The sequence below is a fragment of the Myotis brandtii genome, unplaced genomic scaffold (genome assembly GCF_000412655.1).
Source record: "Myotis brandtii unplaced genomic scaffold, ASM41265v1 scaffold416, whole genome shotgun sequence".
In the NCBI taxonomy this organism is placed as follows: domain Eukaryota; kingdom Metazoa; phylum Chordata; class Mammalia; order Chiroptera; family Vespertilionidae; genus Myotis; species Myotis brandtii.
In genome coordinates, this window is record NW_005365989.1 from 430354 (window position 1) to 452022 (window position 21669).

The following is a 21669-nucleotide window of genomic DNA, read 5'->3' on the forward strand; positions in this document are numbered from 1 at the left end:
GGTTGTCAGCCAAGAGAAAGGTGGCCGGTCATTAAAGCCTGGGATACACATCCCACTTGGTCTTATATGAATGGACCCAGTTATGAGACGAAATATGATTCCCTGTCTCCACTTCTTTGGATAGTCTTCATTTTTAACATTATTGGGATCTGTTTAACTTCCAGCTATTTTCATTTCTCCAGCAACTTAACTTCCCTTTGGAAAATGTACCCAAGTCAAGGTTTAAGGTACCCCTCTGACATAAAACCTGTGAATAGACTCTAGAAGAGTCACTGAAGGGGTGCCCAAGCTCATTGTCCCCCTTCTTAACATATGATCAAATATAATACTAAAAGACTAACTGCTCATGGCTCTTTTGTATATATTTAAAACACACAGCAACATAAGAACATCTCAGATCATTTAGAAGAAAAAAGGGTTATCAACCAAAATCTTTGGAAAGTTCATAAAATTTAAGTATCTGCAAACTTTGCAACCAAAAAGAAAAAAATTCCAACGTTTGGCTCTGGAGGGCACTTCACACGTGGACCACATGGTGCTAACATTCTCCTTCTGGTAAACTAGTCACTAAACCCCATTAGAAAGAACACAAGAGCGATCACGGGGACGTCCGGCAACCAGCACGCACGGGGCCAGGACATTGTCAGCAAGTGCTCATCTACCCCGGGCTTCCTTTCCACTGCGGGCTTGACTGTACACTTCTACAACGCAAGGTTGACACAGCCTCCAAGTGTTGCCAAGTAGATTGATGTCCATTCTACAAAAATATTAACTTACAGTACATAACACTGAATAATTTTAATCTGTACATTTTTTTTCCCTCCCACAATAGGTGACACAGGTCAGTTTGTACAGGTTGGGAAAAAACAACACATCTGGTTGTTTACATCTGGATTAAGAGTCAAAAGAGGTCAACCAGAAGTAGCGGGGTGGGGACAGTTCGAGAAGGAAGCAATACAGTGTAATAGTAATTGTGGTTAACAGTGTTCAGCTCTTAACAAAGGGATACAAAATAAATCACCTAGATTTTTGACTGCAAAGATCTAGCCAAGAAGGTTCTGCCAAAGCAGTCGACCAGCTGATCCCAAGGTGAGGCAGACTCAGCTCAGGGACTGCAGCACAACCAACAGCAAGGCGCCGGCCAGAGCTCTTCAAATGCACCGCTTCAGTGTCACGCGCACACTGGTCCTATTCCTTCAATTAGTTACTCCTCTAGACAGTTTCCTTTTGGTTTCACATGCATCCCATTCCGTTTTTCATTAAGGGCATCTCTTCCTTGGTCATTCATGTGCTTTTCAGTTTGTTTTTGTGATTTTTGTGTGTATGTGTTTTGTTGGTTAAGCTGTCAATACCTCCAACACTTGGAAAATGCAATATAGGTGTGGTTTCACTCACAGAAGAGAATCAGAGCTCTATGGACAATGCAAAATGAAGTGAAAGAAGTGTCAGAAACAGTTTATAAAAATGGCACATTTATTGCTACAGAACGGTCATGTACATGACTTCATCGATAACTACAGATGGGACAGGTAATGGCCTGGACCAGGCTGGGCTTGCTTTTGTCTTGAAGAAACTCCAGCACACAACCTGTTTGGACACGTCTACAAATCAGAAATACACCAAAAACATGAAAAAATCGAGGCACTCAGCCACACATTGAAAACAAGGTGTAACTGTTTATCTTTTTTTTTGAAGTGTTTTCCCTTTTTTTTTCTTTTTTTTAACAATTTTTTTTTTTTAGTTTTTAATGCTGCAGCTATGTGTACAGTCGCAAAAAATTTCCCCGCTGCGACCTACAACTAAAAAAATAAACAAATGAAACAAAACAAAAAAACAAACAAAAAAAGCTACCATACAGTTTCATCTCAGTAACACATGGTAAAATAACATCTTTTAAATAGTAAAATAAAGTAACAAACTTTACTCATAATGACTCCAAAAATCTACAAAGAAGAAATATTCAGAATCTGACAATTTTTTTTGTAATATTCATGGTATAAAAGGATTGCTCCTACGAAAAATAAGCCAAATATATTTTTATTTTTAAATTTAGTTTTTTTTTCTTACTAGGGTGTACTACAGTCTATTTTATAGCAAAAAGAGCACTAGACAAACAAAGCTTTATAACAAAAAGCCAGGCACTGATACATGGTAAATCTCTGCTTTTTTTTTTCTTATCTTCACTTAATTGCATCACAAGTAACAAGAATGAAAAAGGCCACAGTTCATATATTTCACCGTTACATATGTCTATAATACTTGAAATGAGGATGGCAAAACCAGCACTGCACGAAGATGAGTCCACGTCAAGTCCCATGAGAAAGAGCATGTCTCTAAAGAAAAACAAACAAAACCAAAGCAAAATAAAAAGAGAGGCCTAGCGGCCTTGGTGCCCCATCGTGTTGGAATTCATCATATTCCATCTTGACTTTTTGTTTGTTTGTTTGTTTTGTTTCCAGTCAGCCAGCAGACTAAATTTTTGTGCTTATTTATGCTGAAAATGTTTCATTCCTGACTCAAGTTCACTTTTGGACACAGATCATATTCTGCCTGTTGGATCCAAGACGAAATCCTCTTAACCCCAAGTCTTGGTTCACCTCCCTCCCCAACCCCGAACCCCTCATCAAAATAAAGATCACAAATAAAAAAAAATCAAGAAATAGGAAAAAAGCGAAAAACAGAAAGGAATCGGAAGACTGAATCAGAACCAGTTGCGTCACTGGGTGGACTGACAGTTGTATAAACATTAGTGTTCCTTGCAGCTACACAGAAGACAAATGGTAAACTTGCTAGATGAACAGATCCCTATTCTGCATATTCATAAATTACTTGAATGTGGAGGTGGATCAATGGTTCCAAGTTGCTTTAATGTCCAAGTCTCTTAAACAGATCCTCAGCCTAGGTATCATCACATATAGAGTATGGACCCTTATGGCATTTTTGTGTAGTTCCTTAATTCTGTCTTCTGCTAAATTTCATTAGAAAAATTCAGCACAGGATACCAATATCTTACCTGGGTTTGATAATTTACAAAACAACGAGAAAAAACACACTAAGAAGGCCACATTCCCTTTCATCTTTTTCTTCCTTTCTTTTTTAATGGGGACACAACCCAATTACATGGATAGGTGCAGATGTTTCTCCACCAAGCAAAAAGTACTGAGCAGCTGTTGGTGGCCATTAGAAAGTTTTTCGCTTCTTTCCAAAGGGAATTCGACAATAGAGGTATTACATTACTGGGTAATGAATACATCAAAGCTGGTGAACAATAAATTGCAGCTTTTCCTCTGTTGGAGTGAGAACAAAATATAAAGCACCAATTTAAAAAATAATCAAATAACTACAATTTAGTTTTTTGCTCTGTTTACAGATTTGAAAACCTTTAAATCAGCTCTATTAAGCACCTGTATGATAACGTGTATCAAAAGTGCCATTCTTAACATGTACATCAACACAGGGAGTGTTTCCAGTTCCCTAAAGAGTAAACACCGTATTTTCTTCTGTACACTTATCCTGAATGTGATCAAAGTAGACCTGCTTCCTATATATTGTTCCTAGGGATACCCGCCTTGGTAGACTATACAAAGTGAGTGCAGAATGTACCACTAAAGGAAATCTTTACATACCAGGGAACACAGACACATGTTTTCCATTATTTCAGAGGAGGGGAGCGGACACAACACTGTCTTCCATGCCCTCTTGCAGTCCCTTTGTTCATACATTTCACAGGAAAGCCTCAAAATAACTTTTCATGAAGTTTGATTTCTGCTATTCTCCTAAGGTTTTAATCCACCTCCACATTTTAGGAACTTATCAAACAAATCAAAGTATTTTAGTTTTATCGCTACTGAACATATTTACAGTTTTCAACACACACACACACACAGCTAATCAAAATGTTTATGGGTTTGTAAAAGATGACCACGTGGTAACTACCTTATTTGTTCTTACATTTTCAGAAATGAACATAAAATTCAGATTCTTGTAGCTCACTATTTCATTTAAATGAGACGTTTTTAAACCACACAGTTAAAAAAACAAAACAAAAACCAATACAATGTATTAAAACACATAATAACAAGAGTCTACGTGTAAAAATATAACTTTTACATACACAATTTCAAAATAATGATACGGTTGCCGTTTGTTGCATAAAATTTACAAATGTATTTCATTACTATATAACTGGCAAAACAGGAGAACAGATGGAACATTTAGACCATTTTGATGGATTTATGGCATTTACTCAGTGCTGATAGGTGGAAAAAACTACTTGAATAGGGATTTTTTTTTCTTAATACATGCCAAGATTGTGTGGCTGTAATAACAGAAACGAGTTAGAGACAAAAGGATGCTGACAAATACTTAACTAGGAGCACTATTTGTTTACTGCACTATACACCAAACTCAATCATTATAAAGATTCACGTTGGAAGTTGGTTCAATTGTGCCCAGACGTCAAAGCTAGCTATCTGATGAGTTGCTGTGCCATAGCTTGATCTATGTTTCTATCAAATATGTTAGGTATAAACTTCATTCATACTGGCCAGAGAAATACTGCACTACCCCTCCTCAAGAAAGTGCAACTTAATGCTTTAGGACTTATAAGGCTTGTTATAATGCTGCATGATGATTGAATATTGGCATTTTTCAGATGGAGGAGGCAGTTATATCATCTACATCTTAGTAAACCCATTTTGAAAAAAAAATCAAGAAAGCAACAAAATCAATCAGCTCTGTCACACTACTTGCAATTTTCTCATTTGATGGTTTTTGAACTTTACTTGTTTTTTTGTTTTTGTTTTTTTCCAAAAATCTGACCATGTATTCAGAAACGCCTCACTGCACACTACTTCGGCTACACATGTAGGTAACACTTTAATCATTTTGTTAAATCACAGCCACTTTGATTATGTTATGTTTCCGATGATATAAACATTGGAAGGCACAGTGGTAACATTGTAGCATTCTAACCTTGTACCTCTGAAAATCCCAGAAGAGGGTCACACACGCAACATTACAATTCAGACAAACTCCTTTTGCCATGTCTTAGTAATGCTGCTTGTAATATCTACACATGATGTGACTTTTAAGTCCTGTGTTCCCAAAAGACTGGAGAAACAACTTTCTACTTATTCGTGAATGAAAAGCAACATCAGGGTCAGCGTTTCATCCTGCACTACCCCTCCGGAAGCAGAGTTGGCACTACAGGTTACGATAACAAACCGGGAAGGGACAGAAATAAGACCAAAAAAAAAAAAAATCCGTATTTACAGTAAAATCTTTCTTTTAAAAAAGTTAATCAGTACTATTTTTTTACAGGAGAAAAAAGTCTGAAACAAATGAACAAAAGCTTACCATAGTCACTAAATTTTTAATATATATTTATATATATATTTATATATATATTTGTCATAGGTCTATAAGATCCATCTGTTCCTCCTACCCTAAGGAATGGCTAATGTCATCACTTCGCTGTCTCAGGACGTTTGCTGGTTTTGTTACTAGGGCAGCCGAGCTTCCCTCATTCGCTATCCAGGAATTATAAACACTAGCTGACTTGAATACCAACAAAAACGTTCATGTAGTTTTCTTCAGAAGTACACTTTTTCATTATTGCAAGTTTACAATTTTTAAATTAAATATTTTTTTCAGACTTACAAATTAATTATATTTTTTTTCCAAAAGAAGTTTAGGCACAAATGCATTGTTCCACAGTGTGGAAGGATTGCCATTCAGTCTCTGGGCTGGTCTCAGCCTGCTCACACCGCTTTGCACATTCTGAATGATATGTTAGAGAGAGTCATCCCTCAAGTTGCACTTTTTTCTTTCTTTTTTTTTTGTTTGTTTTTCGGTTTTTTGATAATTGGGAATGCTGAAACCTCTTGCGTCTGCGATTCATAACTACTCAGACTTGTCTTATATTACAAAAAAGGGGTCAGGGAGAAGTGTTTATGTGGGTTTAAGATAATACAGCTGTTAAGGAAGTGGTCTCTTGTGTTAATGAAGCAATGTGGCAGCTTGGACCTGAGAAGGAAAAGAAGAGGGGAAATAATTAGTACATTGACAACAGTAGAAGTAAACGTTTTATTCTTAAACGCTTCTATCAAGGGGAAAATCTGTTAATCTGGGGAAATGGACTGCTCTGGCCACCACTTCGGTGGGAGTAACTGGGAAGGCTGGTGTAGGGACAGCTCACTTGGGAGCACCAGAGGGAAGGCTGGGTGCAGAGGGCTCACTTGGGAGCACCAGAGGGAAGGCTGGGTGCGGGGGCTCACTCTGGAGCACCACAGGGAAGGCTGGGTGCAGGGGGCTCACTCGGGAGCACCACAGGGAAGGCTGGGTGCAGGGGGCTCACTCGGGAGCACCACAGGGAAGGCTGGGTGCAGGGGGCTCACTCGGGAGCACCACAGGGAAGGCTGGGTGCAGGGGGCTCACTCGGGAGCACCACAGGGAAGGCTGGGTGCAGGGGGCTCACTCGGGAGCACCACAGGGAAGGCTGGGTGCAGGGGGCTCACTCGGGAGCACCACAGGGAAGGCTGGGTGCAGGGGGCTCACTCGGGAGCACCACAGGGAAGGCTGGGTGCAGGGGGCTCACTCGGGAGCACCACAGGGAAGGCTGGGTGCAGGGGGCTCACTCGGGAGCACCACAGGGAAGGCTGGGTGCAGGGGGCTCACTCGGGAGCACCACAGGGAAGGCTGGGTGCAGGGGGCTCACTCGGGAGCACCACAGGGAAGGCTGGGTGCAGGGGGCTCACTCGGGAGCACCACAGGGAAGGCTGGGTGCAGGGGGCTCACTCGGGAGCACCACAGGGAAGGCTGGGTGCAGGGGGCTCACTCGGGAGCACCACAGGGAAGGCTGGGTGCAGGGGGCTCACTCGGGAGCACCACAGGGAAGGCTGGGTGCAGGGGGCTCACTCGGGAGCACCACAGGGAAGGCTGGGTGCAGGGGGCTCACTCGGGAGCACCACAGGGAAGGCTGGGTGCAGGGGGCTCACTCGGGAGCACCACAGGGAAGGCTGGGTGCAGGGGGCTCACTCGGGAGCACCACAGGGAAGGCTGGGTGCAGGGGGCTCACTCGGGAGCACCACAGGGAAGGCTGGGTGCAGGGGGCTCACTCGGGAGCACCACAGGGAAGGCTGGGTGCAGGGGGCTCACTCGGGAGCACCACAGGGAAGGCTGGGTGCAGGGGGCTCACTCGGGAGCACCACAGGGAAGGCTGGGTGCAGGGGCTCACTTGGGAGCACCACAGGGAAGGCTGGTGCAGGGGAGCTCACTTGCCCTTTCACATCTGTCCCATGTGGTTCGAAGCGTCTCCCATTCCAGGGTGAGGGCCCGCCAAGGACAGCGGGGGCGGCTCCGAGGATACCTTTTCTTCCTCCCTTCTTTTCAGACACGCAGCTTTCGGGTTCAGATTCCTCTCTGTGGAAGAAGGAAGCACAAAGCCTTCAGTTACTGCCCAGGCTGCTGGTAGAGAGCAGCGTGTACCCTTCTGGGGACCCTTTCCTCACGTTTGCAGACAGAAGGGACAGTTAGAGAGTGCACTAGAGACTCCCTCCCTCAGTCACTGGTAGAGGGTGAGCTGCGTGGTGGAGTCACAGAGCCCTTTATAGTATCAGAAAGCTGGTAAAGCAAATATACGAAGCACCGATGACTGACTGCACGGGGAAGCTTCACACTGCAGTCTTAGTGGTAAGAGGATCCTATAACTTAATTGCAGGAGAAAGGGCAGCTGCCTGTAGATTCAGTCGTGGTCTGCCATGGACATAACTCTCCTGAGCTGTGCTCCTGTGTCCCCTCTGCTCCCGCTCAAGGCAGGCGAGTCCTTCACGTTCCCTCCAGCCCCATGAAACGTGGCTTCTGCAAGGAGCCCGCTGCCTGGCACTGACCTCGGACCTGCTGCTCCAGGCTGAGGATGACGGCCACGGCCTGGTGGAGGATCAGGAGCTTGGTCTGCGGCTTGTCACTCTTGAGGTGGAGCTGCACCATGCGGCCTAGCTCCTTGAAAGCCTCGTTGATGTCGCGGACGCGCAGGCGCTCGCGGGCATTGTTGGCCATCCTCCGCTCCTTCTCACGCTCTGCCTTCTGCTCGGGTGTCAGGTCCTCGTCGTCGTTATTGCTGCAGGACAAAAGGGACGGGACATTTTCTAATGGTGTGGGGAAAAAGGCGGTGACTCAATTCACTCTTGCTTTCTTCCAGAGTTTGCACGGAATGTTTCCATCTCAAGCTCTTGTCCTTAGCAGAGTTTTACATGCACTTGAGCTGGGTTTGCTTTGGATGGCTGTCACAGGCCCTAGATACTAAACTCAAACCGAACAGGAGAGGCTAAAGTTAGGGCCCAGAGTGCGCCCATACTACTGCAGGAGGCTACACCCTGCAAAGCGGGCCACAGTCAACTTCAGCTGAACCCGCACCACAGGAGGGCAACCCAGAAAGAACCGTTTTAGAAGTTGCTCTTTTGTTTTGTTTTTAACTTTCATACCGTGACATCTGAAAGTTAAGGAAACTAAGTGATTGCAAAAACAGTTTGAGATGTCAAAATTAACGTGGTGCAGCTGTCAGGATGAAGAAGAAGGTCCTACATTGAAGACACCAGAGCAATGGGAGTGAAGACTTTTGTCCAGGTTTCTCCAGGAATTTGCTTTAAAGGTTTGGTCATTCCACTGAAGGTATCGGAGTCTCGTTTTCTCCGTGCATTCAGTAAAAAGGTTAGAAACACATGATCTCCATGGCCTTTAACGTCATGGGTGTTTATGATCCAAAAACAAGCGAGGGGAAACCTGAGTTGACCTGCGCCGTGTAAAACAAGCAAAGCAAAACAAACTCCAAAGATCTACCGGCTAGAGCTTCTGACTCATTGTGAGTCAAAAATGAAGCCAACAAGCTAATCTCTGACTGTGAGAACAGAAATATTGTGTGATTCATACCAAAGGCATGGCTGGACCCTGTAGAGTCTGGAAAGGCAAGATTATTTCTGTTTGTGGGTGTCATGCTGACAAATGAGAAGAAACTTTTGAATGGAGGGCAAATAGGAGGATGAGCCATCTGGAAAGCATAGCATAAGGGTTTCATGGCATCAGGGCTTCGAGTGTTTCATGGGCGATTATGTAAAAAGAGGCGTGGGAGATGTCTTGCTTACGGAAGACAGAATAGAAAAGAAGAACTTCGAGCAGAATAGTTTGATTTAATATGAACAAGAGTTTTGGGGCACGAGAGATATCAAAAATAAAGTAAACTTTACCAAAAGTAATAGGCTCTCCATGACGAACAACAACAACAACAACAAAAAAATCCAAGAAACAACAACAACAACAAAAAAACAAATATGGAGGCGACCAGCTATAAGGATGTTAACCAAGAGATTTAAGCATGGCTCTAAATAACCATGAAGGTTAACCTCTATTTTAAAATTCCACGAATTTGAAATGTTCACAGAAAAAGTGTTAGTCACAGCACTTCAGAGCTGGAGGACATGTGGGAAGTTATCTGGTCAATGTGATGTACACTTAATGAAGTTGGCTTAAACTACATGGCCCTAAATCTTCCACTTTGGAGAATCTCTGGGTAATTTCCAGAGTGTAATAAGGATCAACTACAGTTTACAAGCCCCAATCGAGCAAAAATGGAAGTGATATCCCTGGGTTGCGAGCACGTGTTGCACATAAAGGTGGCCATCTAAGCCAAGAACACTTGTAAGGGAGGGTAGGAGGGAGGCACCAGAGAAAGATGTTGTAAGACTTGGGTCATCTCCCCAGAGGTACACCCTCCTGCAGATGAGATGGTGTTCTGTGGATGTGTGCTAGTGAACACACAACTGAACTGAACCAGTCGGAAAGGGCTCTGCCATCTGATCCTCCAACTTCGCTGCTGAGCCTTCTCTCCCTCACCCATGACCTTTGCTGTTGCCAAGGAAATCAAGCTGCCTATTAATATAGGATGTAATAAGTGAAAGGAGAACACAGTCAAGTTTCTGCTGGGCCTGTCTTGAAGTTAAAAATTCTGGGTAATATTTTTATATATCAAACACATGCCATACCCTTCAAAGGGTGGGCCTGAAAATGGGAATTGTTTTCCAAAGTTACTGGGGCTAATAATTAATTAGAATTGGTTATGCAAATCAAACTGCCTAGATTTAAAAAGCAATGCCTTACAACACATTTTTGGAGGTTTGAGTAAATGTCACAGGAGTGACCTTTTAAAATACGAAGATTCTTAACAGCAAGTTAAAATGTGCTGAAACGTCACAAGGTAAATGAATATGCACACTAGTAAGTATGGCCACTGCTTCATTACTGAGGACTGACTGGACCAACAGAGAAGGTGGTGCGCATGTGCAAGCCCTTGGGATTTCTCACCGATGTGGCCAAGAGCCAGGGAACCGCAGCGATGATGAAGGGAGAAGCTAGAAGCTTTTAGGGTTTGTGGAACTTGTGATAGGACATGTAATAAAATGTATCATAATACTTATAAAGACAATATGAAAAGGTGGCATCTTCTTCATCCCTGTAGGACACTAGATATAACCTTAAGAACAATAGCCTTTAAAAGGAAGGTGTAGTTTTAGTACATTTAATTAGCAAATCAAAAATATGGGTGCCACGGCATTTAAAAACCACCTGATTATCAGACTAAAGTTCAAGGAGACAGTTAGATCCTGCAGCTGCATTTTCTATAGGAGGGAGTATCCGGGAGAAAAAAAAATTAGCAATGTAGGTATTGTTCTTACATATATATCAACATGTTTAGAATATAGCCGGGAAATCAGTATTTTCTCATTTTTGAGGTAAGAAAAACATTACAGTTGCATATACATCAATTGAGTTTTCAATATCACGAAGATCTCTTTTTGGAAATATTTTAGAAATAACATTTCTGACCAAATTTGTAGAATAAGTATAGTCTTAAAAAATCAACTCTTTGTGTTTGAGTCAGTTACAAATTGTTTTTACCGCGTATAATTAGCCCTGGGTCCAAATTCATAAATGCAAAGATATTTCAGGCATCGCTAGAGTACAGGTATCTTAAACGATACTTCAGTACCTCTAGAGTAGGCCTTTAATTTTCTTTCCAGCTGTAGATTTACCTGCCAGGAAAAAACTGAATAGTTTCTTCCTGTTCTGTTCACTTCATCAAAGTCCAATAAAGGAATTAAATGAAGCGACAGTATTATATACTGTTACCTAGATCTTGACCTAGTAATTGATTTGATATCCTTCTTGTCGTCATCTAGTTTCTTGTCCTCGGAAGATTTCGTGTCTTGCAGGTTCTCATCGCCCTCGTCGTCGGATTTGATCTCAGAGCTGCCGGAGGAGACGCTCTGGCCCTGCAGGCCTGGGGGCATGCCTGCGGAAACAGAGGGACCCGGTGACGTCTCCACCAAAGACCCCAGGCACAAACTCGCACCCCATATTTGGAGCTGCCAGTGATGCAATTCATGATGCTCAACTGTGACTCTTCTGTCTTTTGTGTGTGTGTATGTACTACCTGGTGAAGTTTCAGAAATGCACCTGCGGAAGCAAGTTCTCTCTGCATTGGCTCTGAGGTTAAATTCTATTTTGCAATCTTTTGGAGTAGATGGTAATTTCACTGTCTACAAAACATCAACTTAATTGCAATGAAAATCATAATCATGAAAATCATACACCTCAATGTTCTGATTAAGAACCCAAGTAAATATCAGCTATTATATTGAGTTTCTTCCATATGCAATGATTTAATAGAAAAATGTCCTTAAAATATAATTCCCAGGGAGTATGCTAAATATATACAGTCAAGTCTTCAATAGATACCCTAATGATATTCTGAAATTAGGCTTCTCTTATCCTCAAAGAGTAATCAACATTTAAAAATGGTACATATGGAAAGCAGATAGCTGCGCGCTGAAGAAATTTCAAGCTTTCTCGTTGCTCAACTTTTAAGATCACAGCACACATTAAAACTTGACCCTAATGCAAGCCTTTATTTCTAGGTTAGAAGCTTGTGTATGAGTATTGCCCTCTATTTGTAATCTGTGGCTGGGAACCTTGTCACTCAGAATTTGGTCCATGGACCAGGAGCATCCTTACACCTGGGAGCCTGTTAGAAATGCAGAATTCCACACCTGCAGATTCAAAATCTGAATTTGAACAAGACCTCAAGCCACGCTTATACACGTTAAAACTTAAGGAACATTAGTCTAGGAAAGAAAAAGAAAAACCAAAGTTTCTTTAAAATAATGGTCTGCCGCATTCTTACTGTTCAAATAAAATGGGGCGGCATCCGCATATATAATTAATACTCAGATGAGTACAATGTTTAACAGGTGAAAAATGCTCAGGCATATCCTGTGGTAGTGTTATCATTCTTGTTCTAAACATGAGGGGAATGAGATGTTATTCAAGTGTCTCCTCATCACCTGCCCAGTCAGTTGCACAGGGAGCCTGGGACCCGGGTCTTGCCCCAACAGGACAACTTCCTGGGGTCATGAAAAGCCCATCGCAGTATGACTGAAGTAATCATTACGGGGCTAGATGACTCAATACCGAAAATCGTTCAAACAACTCCATTTTTTAAGATGTGCCTATATTTCCTCCAATCTTCAACAACAAAAACAGTTTCCTTCCTTCCTATTCATTTGGAAATATCATTTTCAGGCTACAACTAACCATATTAGAGGAGCTGAATGAGTAAGATGTGGAAATAGCTAAAATAAAATTTCCTCTCATCAGTCTGTTGTCTTGGTCCCTGCTGAAACAGCACCAGGATTTCAGAGGATGTTTGAAGAAAACAGCTACTGAAGAAACACAATTAGCTGTTCTAAATACTTTCCCATTTACTTACCATTTTGGGGCCAAATTTGATTCTTGGTTTTCTGCCAGTGCTTCCTGAGGGACGAATGCCAAGTAAGCTGGGGATCAGCACTAGCTCTGCTGTTGTGTGAGGACAGAAGTGCCCCAGTGGACCTACCTCTGTACGGGTCCTGGGGCGGGTTCAAATCAGGGGAGGTGGCTGACTGGACAGGAAGCTGTGGGACTGGAACCTGGTTTGGCACAAGAGAATGGCTGCCTCTCAGGGCCACTCCGTCTTCACGATGGGCCCCGACCTGCAAGGCGAGAGGAACCAGAGTTTAGCGGGAACCAGAGGTGAGACAGCTGTTTACGGGGGTAGCCAGGACCTAATGAAGGAAGACTGGCCTTTGCAAAACAAAACTCCCAAATGCATTTCACTAGAGGGCGCTGAAGGACCACGCATACACCTAGAGTGCCCTGCACAGCCACTTAACACTCAGCAAGATGCCGTGCTGTACATCCAGTGACAAATATGGCAGAGGAGCTCAGGCAGGTAAAACGTCAAATTGTCTCCCAGGGTGCTGCAGCGGAGCGCACTGATTCGTACCCATCTGTCTTCTATCATGTCCGCCAACAGATCTGACAATTATCTTAATGCCCATATGCTTAATTGTGGGCTTCTCAATTCCCCCATTGCTATCGGAAATCCTACAGGAATTTCAATTTGGCATTCGACTTTCATTTCAGGGGATAAGATTCTCAGGCCTGCCATTTTTTTTCCATAATGCCAGCTAAGCCTGTGACAGCGGAAACGGCAGCAGTATGGGACGCAGCCCCTGCTCGGTACAAATATAATAAAATGTCACCTGGCTTTCCAAAACTGGCAGCCCATTCCAAATTAATGTTTACTGTATTTCATCAGCTGCCGAGTTCCAAATCCAAAGGGGGACGGTTTCTGCCAATGCCACCACACCGGAAAATGTCCCAATAAAGGTTTTATTAAACACACCAGTAATGCCATCATTGCCATGCAAAGAGTTTGGACATTGTTCCATTTTTTTTTTCTTCACTATTCTGATCCCAGGAAGACACCATATTGTAAACAGTCTTTATGCTTCCAAGAATAAAATCATAGAGTACAGCACGATGCTTCGGTCTGAAAAACCTGCTGCTGAGCTTTTTATTAACTAGTACTACCTACTCTGGGCCCAGAGATGTTGAACCCACGGCATGAAGACAGCAACTGCTGACTTTAGAGGGTACACGGCCTTAAAGCAGAACATCAAGCTGCAGCATCGAACTAAGAGGAACCTGAGTAGCTGCATTTTCGTTTGCATTTCCAACTAGTTATTTTCTTAGTTTGTTGTTAGGTGAACATTTACACAAGACAATGAGTCTAACACTGAAAATATTTATCTACGAATTTAGACTGCTATAAATCAAAAACTTGAATTTTTCTCAACCAAAATATAAAGCCACAAAGGAGAATCACCACTCTTTTGCTACCAAATATTTAAAGAGTATTTCTAAGGAATGCAACAACAAGATTCTGAGCTGACAACAGTCGCGTTCCCAGAACTGAGCAGAGGCATGCTAGCTAAGGCAGCCCACTATCCAGTTCTCACCGTTACAGGCAATTCAAAGAAGATAATTCAGGAGCGGGGGAAAGGATCAATTGCTCAGATTCAAAATATAGCAAGAATAGTACAGGATTTAAAGACTCGTGAAGTATAAATGAATGCTGTAGCTAAGAGATCTGAGCAAGCCTGTGCTGTCTGCCACCTATGTGCCTGAGTCCCTTTCTGGATCATTCTAAATGGTGGTTATTTAGGTCTTACGAGTGTGTAGCAAATGCACTGAGACCCTGATGGTCTCCCAAAGCAGTCCATTCCATTTTCACCCAAAGTCGGTCTCCTTGCACATTCCACCACTGGTTCTAGTTTCAGCCCCTGGAGTTCATGGAGTAAGTGTAAGTCCTTCTCACATACGTAATGCCATTGCCACGCCACTCCTGTCTTTCATGTGTAACTGAAGCCTGTTCCCTTACAGGCAGACCATGCCCACAGCTCCGCCAGCCATTTCTCACTCACTGTTGGGACATGTTTTTATTTTTCCTTCCAAAGACTGATACTATTTTCCATTCAGGCTTTGATTTGCCACGTTTAAATCTGTGCATTTCCCAGATTTATTCCTTCGATGATTACCCTTTCCATCCAAGATGTCAACTTGTAAGCATGAATTTCAAAGGCCTTGATCAAATGCTCACTCTTTAAGTCTGTCAATGTTACCCTAAACAATTACCTTAGCGCTGACTCATATTTTTTGGTATTCCCAGTGGATTTCAGTTCTTGGACTTCCACAAAGGAGGATTCTAAGTTGGAATCACTGAGGTAACCATGGATCTGAGCATAGCAGAGGTGTTTTAGAATTATTATGTTAAAACTTTCAAGCCTTCTTTGTAGGCATTTATGATATAATTTAAGGTTGATATTTTGCTTTTCACTTAAAATATATTTAGATATTGATTCTTCAATTTCTTCTTCCCCCCTCTTGGTCACACTGAGATTAGTTTTTACAAGAGGAAAAAAGAATTCACAACCAATTACCTTTCTATTTTCTTTGCCTCAACTATTATGGAAGACAGTGTAACTGAGTGAAAATAATACAATGATGAGAGTCAAGTCAACAATATCTAAATTCTAAGTGTAACTGGTTTCTTTAATAGTTATATAATGATGAATAAGTTACTCAAAGCCCAAAATGGAGGAAATAATACTAGAAGTTTTAGAGAATAATTCCCATGTCTAATGCAAGAAGAGGAGATATGTCAAACAGCTGGTACCCAATGATAATAGAGTGTTCTGTGTTCTGAAAATATGTGCGTAATACATTACCATAAGGGTCTCAGTAGTTCCAGAACCCTCAGAACTCAAGCTGCCTGTACTTCCAATCATCTTTGCCTCTATTTTGTTCATATCCATTTAATTTTAAATCTCTCTCCTGCATGATGACAGTAAAATCTTACATGCTAGCCCTAAGCGGTTTGGCTCAGTGGATAGAGCGTCAGCCTGCGGAATCAAGGGTCCCAGGTTCAATTCCGGTCAAGGGCATGTACCTTGGTTGTGGGCACATCTCCAGTAGGGAGCGTTCGGGAGGCAGCTGATTGATGTCTCTCTCTCATCGATGTTTCTAACTCTCAATCCCTCTCCCTTCCTCTCTGTAAAAAATCAATAAAATACAATTTAAAAAAAATCTTACATGATATTATTATAAATATGTTTGAGAATATAGTTGTTCCAACTATGTTTTTGTTTAGATTTTAGCCATATATGCTACCTAATTTTATATATTTTCCATAGATCATTTTAGATCATCTCAAGCAATACATCAATTATTTTTCATAAAGAAAGTTGGGGACAAAGTTATCCTGACTGTTTGAAGACCTCCTTTGTAAACGGGTGTATTCCAGGTCAAGCGAAGGATGGATGATAGGTTCCGATCCATGTGTAATGACCCTGAGTCTCTAGGATCAAGTCCAATAGCTCTGACTATCAGATAATATTCTAATCTGAAGAATTAGCTTTGCATGTTTCCTTGACCACAACAGCATCCTATTCAGTTCTCTTTCAGAAACATTACTTCTGGTCACATAAAAGACAAGGAAAGAAAGACAGTAGGTGGCCAGCACAAATCCACCACTAGGGTAGCTCAGAAACAGACGGAGGAACCAATACTGCTATCCTGGCCAGGATCAGGATCTGTCAACTTTCCTTATAACGTGATCAGGTAACTAGAAAAACCAGATTCTTTTAAACTTACAAATAGGTTCTTAGGATGGCGCCTTTAAAAAAAAAAAGAAAGGAAAATTCATACTTAATTAAAGCCCCATTTTGATAATAACCTTTTAACCTAGATAAGCAATAGTTTAAAGTTAAAAGCCAGCCTATGAAACCAGTTCACTTAATTAATATTGATTGCAAATGCTTTTGCAGTCTGTAGGAACAGCCTTCTTACGGTCACATACTATATGGCTTTAGATATATTTATGCTAAAAGTAAAAGCTAGAACTAAAATCTAAAAATATATTCAATAATTGTTAATTGATCCAAGTGCACATTAATTCACAAATGTTTACGAATCTAGCCCATGCTTGTAATTCTGCGAGGGACAGGGGACACATGGCGAAGAGCCTGGATGTGGCCCTGTCCTTGTGAGCTTACAGTGACCTTTGTGAGACTTTGTGCCCCGAGATCAATTTAGTGAGGCAGTTCTAATAGTAAGAACCAGAGCCTCACTCGAGCTTGGCCAAGATACAGCTGTCAGAAGGGAGGAGAGCTGGAGGGCTGGGTGAAAAAGGTGAAGGGGTTAAGAAAAAACACACAAAAACCCAAACAAAAACCTCATAAAGATAACAGGATGGTGATGACCAGAGGGAAGGGGGTTAGAAGACAGTATAAGGGGATAAATAGAGGCAGAAGGAGACTTGGCTTTGGGTGGTGAACACACAATATACAGATGATGTATAATAGACTTGAACACTGAAACCTATATAATTTTATTAACCAGTAAATTAAATTTAAAAAAAGCTTTATCATGAAGGTTTTCGTAATTTAGGCTTTGGACCCAGAAGATTCTCAGGACCTAAGGCCACTCCTTATGTCTCATGAGCGGTTCCAGCCCATCTCCTCCTCAGCTGGAACCTGTCTCTCTCTGACTCTGCCCCTCATGACTCCAGCTGGACTCTTCCTTCACACTATCTTGTGGTACATTCTTTCAGGATCCATGCCTGCTGCTAACTCCCTCTCTGTCTTAGTATTTCTGAGTTCAGAATGTCAAGATCATCTGATGGCCCAGCTCATTTTGAAGCAGATGTGGGCCATCCTTTGAATGGGCCACCCTAGGATCGGTGTCTCCATTCATGGTCCCATGAGCTACAAAAGAGGAAGAAGAGGCCAGATCATGTGATCTCAACATCTCTGCCTTTTATTCAGGCCCTGCAGACCATGGCTGTTATGTGCAAATATCTAAGTTACATTTCATCTTAGCTCAAGTCATATTCAAATTACGACACAGCTATTTAAATTCTGTGTTAATTTATCATTGGGCAGAATTAAATAACTTTAGAAGTGCATTACTTCTTTTGAGTCTGTAAGCACCATAAATATTAAATAACCTTACTTTCTGAGGAAAATATTGATATAGCAGAAGCACTTTTAAATCATAGTATATGGAGTTTAAGGGCTTGGAGACACTTGGGAACCAGTTAGGCCAAATTCCTCATTTGACAGAGAAGAAAGCTAAGGCTGGAAGTGGCTAAGTGACTGAGTGAACGTCCAGTTAAAGGGCTGAAACAAATTTTAAACTCAGAAAACTTATAACATTGAACAATTTTATGTGGTATACATACAGGGTGGGGGGGGGGGCAAAAGTAAGTGTACAGTTGTTCTTATGGAAAATAATACAATAACTGATAAGTAATACAAGGATAAAGTCTGTGTTTTGCATACTCACAACAGTAAACCTACTTTTGCCCCACCCTGCTTACAGATTTAAGGGACAAAAAGGGTCTACTTACTGGAGCTTTTGTTTTAGAACTGTGTGTATACGTGTGTGTGTGTGTGTGTGTGTGTGTGTGTGTGTGTGTGTGTGTGTAGATACAGATATGGATATGAAAATCATTTTAGTTTTATTATAGAGGAAAAAACATCATGGTTCACCAACTCAGGCCAAGGCCAACGCCAAGATGTCTAACTAAATTACAAAATTTAATATCTGCCACAACTCCTCCAACATAAGCTGATTTAAAAGATATGCAGCTTCAAATTGGGTGGCTGCTGGCAAGGCTGTTTTATGTGGGATGCACAGCACCCTGGTAAACACCCTCATCCCCATCCTCAGCGAACAACAAACACCACAAACAAAAAGACATTCAGTGTGTCTGCTCCCTTTGTTTCCAGGGAGTATTGTGAAAGTAATTATTCTGTTGTATTTAAAAGGCCTATTTCATGGATGGGAAAATGTATTAAATTTCATTTGGCAGTTATTCAATCCTTGTTAATGTTATCTCCAGAGATAACTGCTTCAAAACAGGCTTTCAGACCTCAGTTCCTTCTCTTCTACCATAATCCTCCTAAAAGAGTGCAGGATGGGCAATGTAGGAAACCTGTCATCAGTTTCTAGACCAAATGATGACACAAACCAGATACGCTATTAGAAACATTTTGGTAATATCAAAATGGAAGTTTGTTACTAATGGCATCTGGTTTAACATTTTTCTTTTGACATAGGTGATTTTTAAAAAGAACTGGGCAAAGAAAAAGGTCCTGAGAGTTTTTCTTGTGTCTCTTCTCTTTCTCTTCTTGTTTTGCCATATTCACACACACACACACACACACACACACACACACACACACAAAAGTTGATGGGCTTTTACTGTAATTAGACACCCATTGACACAGAAAACAGTTTTGGTGTCTGTAACTGTGATCTCCCCATGAAATATCAATTATACATGACAGTGGTAGAGTACTAGATTTCAGTTTCAATTATCTTTCCATATCTCTGTCATATTAGAGGAGAGCGAACTTATTTTTCCAAATGTGCAAAATACCGTTTAATCCAAAAATCGAATCTCTTAAAGAGATGGGAAGTGGTCATGCAAACTTTTTTACTAGCTCCCCGGTGGGAACCTGGGAGTTCACAAAATGGCAGCAGGAGATGTTACCATGAGGAACAGTACTAGAGGCACCCAGAACCTATAGAAAACAAGACTCTAATAACCAACTCTTTTGTGTGAGAAAGTTCTAATATCCAGGATACCTTTCAACCACAAATAAATGACCAGAATATATATTTTTAATTCATGGGATTAAACATTTGAAGGACTTTTCACTAAAGTCAGATATGGATTCAATTCTTTTGTTTGGATTTTAATTCTTAGGCAATGTTTACTGGGAGACTTCCTAAATGTCTTAAGAACACCTACCTGTTCCCCCCTTCTGCCCCCGGAAATCTCATCTCATAGCTTCACTTCAAACTTTGCCTGAAATTTAAGGTAATTCCTTCTTGGGCAATTCTTGGAGATTTTTTTCATGCTTAGCTTCTCCAAATGATAAGATAATTTTCAAGAGAATGTAAACATGATCTTAATGACCTTTATCTTGGCAGTGCTGGCTGGTCATGTGACCAACTAGGCTGAAACTCCCATGATGTCCACCGAAATGGTTAAAATGAATGATTCTGTGATCTAGTTCGAGAGATGCAAATGATTATCTGATTTCAGTTCATCTTTTTTTTTTTCTTAACTCATAAGTTCCATCTATTAAAACTGTTTCATTTCTCTCCTCTGTATCTCCATCCTTCGCCCCCAATTTTCTACATCATCTTCATAGAGGGGAAACCGTAAGTGGATGCAGCCCACCAAACAGGTAGTTCGAGGGGTGGTTAACAGAGTCCCTCCCCTGACCCATGTACAGGTTAATAAGTAGGGAACCAAAGTTACCACATGCTCAGTGAGGAAGCACATCTAGCACAGAGATTATGGTGAAAGTTTACAATTACCTGTGAGCAGGAAAGATGACTGAATACGTGAGGTGCACTTTCAGACCCTGCAGTGCAGGCACACCTGTGTGCGTGCACAATCACGTCTGCCTTCCACACAACTCCTGCAGCTAGTCCAGGAGGTCCAACACCGGGATTTCTCCTTACCCAACTGCCCTTTATTTTTAAAATGCTCTTCTTCTTATCAAGTAACACATGCCTACTGCAAAATACTTGGAAAGGAAGTGGCAGGGTAAAGAAGCTTACCTAAACAAATGAAATGTTTCTTCTCAGTCACTTTCTAAATACTAACCCACTAAATGCCCATCACTTGGTACCTTGCATATCAAGGTTGTGACATGGATTTTCCTTATTCTGTGGATCAAGTCTAAGATCTACACCTATACTTCTTTTTTAAAAATATGTTTTTATTGATTTTAGAGAGAGGAAGGGAGAAGGGCATCCTTTAATACGGCAGGGCTTACACTTCGATGATTCCGGTTTGCTGCCATTCATAAAGCCTGCACTTGTCTTGAGCCGAGAGTGTCCCCAGGGCAAGGACGGGGTGTAGAGGTCACTGTTATAGGATTGTAGTCTCACAACGTGCACTTAGATGCTTCCTAATAATAAAGGATGGCACGAATGGCATGTGTCTGTGAGACTCTTTATGAAACCTAACACCTTTTGATATTGTTGAATATACATTTAGCATGTTTCTATCCAATAATAAACATTTAATTCAACCAATGCCTTTTGAATATCTACTTTATGCCTGGGTCTATTTAGGCATTTTTAGAAAAAAAATATGTAGACATAACTATTACTTTCAATGCTCTTATCTTAATTGTGGATTAATATAATTACTATCGGAGGCAAAGTAAGATGAATGTCCTAAGGGATGCAGGTCGTGCAGGACTTGAAAGGACGGGTGAAACCCTATCAGAAGAGACAACAGGGGCTGCTTCAAAAGGAAGGTGGCATCTTAGACAGGTTTCAAATGATGGTAGAATTTTGATGTAGATCATTTAAATATATTTTTTAAAAACTGACATTTAACTTTAATTAAGTGGTATCTCCACTTTAAATGAAAGTTTCAGTTTTAAATTGAAAAGTGGCATTATTTAGATCTTATATATAAGGAGTTAAGGATTGCATATTAATGTTTTCATGTTGTCAGACTACACATTTCAGACAAAAAGCAGGATTTTATAAATCCCTTTATGAACCTCAATGGCTTTGCTACAAAGTGAACAACATAGGGCATTCGGACACAAATGGTACCTCACTGGATGTGTGTATTATTGGCCCAAATGATTCACTCTTATTTAACTGCAATGAAGTCTTTCATCTCCCAATAATAGT

At 41.3% G+C, this 21669-nt stretch overlaps 1 protein-coding gene across 31 annotated transcripts in view; it reads right to left on the reverse strand.

Moving 5' to 3' along the window:
• Positions 1-344: 344 nt before the first annotated feature.
• The window catches only part of TCF4 (transcription factor 4), a 340777-nt gene continuing 319452 nt past the window's right edge, over positions 345-21669 (reverse strand). For 17 of the 31 annotated variants that reach the window (XM_014545617.1, XM_014545614.1, XM_014545615.1 and 14 more), the window contains 5 exons: positions 12947-13082; positions 11182-11344; positions 7890-8119; positions 7282-7422; positions 5355-6027 (listed from right to left, as the gene is read on the reverse strand). In XM_014545617.1, the coding sequence (XP_014401103.1) occupies positions 7286-7422; positions 7890-8119; positions 11182-11344; positions 12947-13082 (666 nt within the window). In that variant the 3' untranslated portion in view covers positions 5355-6027; positions 7282-7285. Of the gene's footprint in view, positions 1413-1453; positions 6028-7281; positions 7423-7889; positions 8120-11181; positions 11345-12946; positions 13083-21669 lie in introns of those variants that run through there. The other 14 variants (XM_005873627.2, XM_005873610.2, XM_005873626.2 and 11 more) reach the window with 4 other exon arrangements.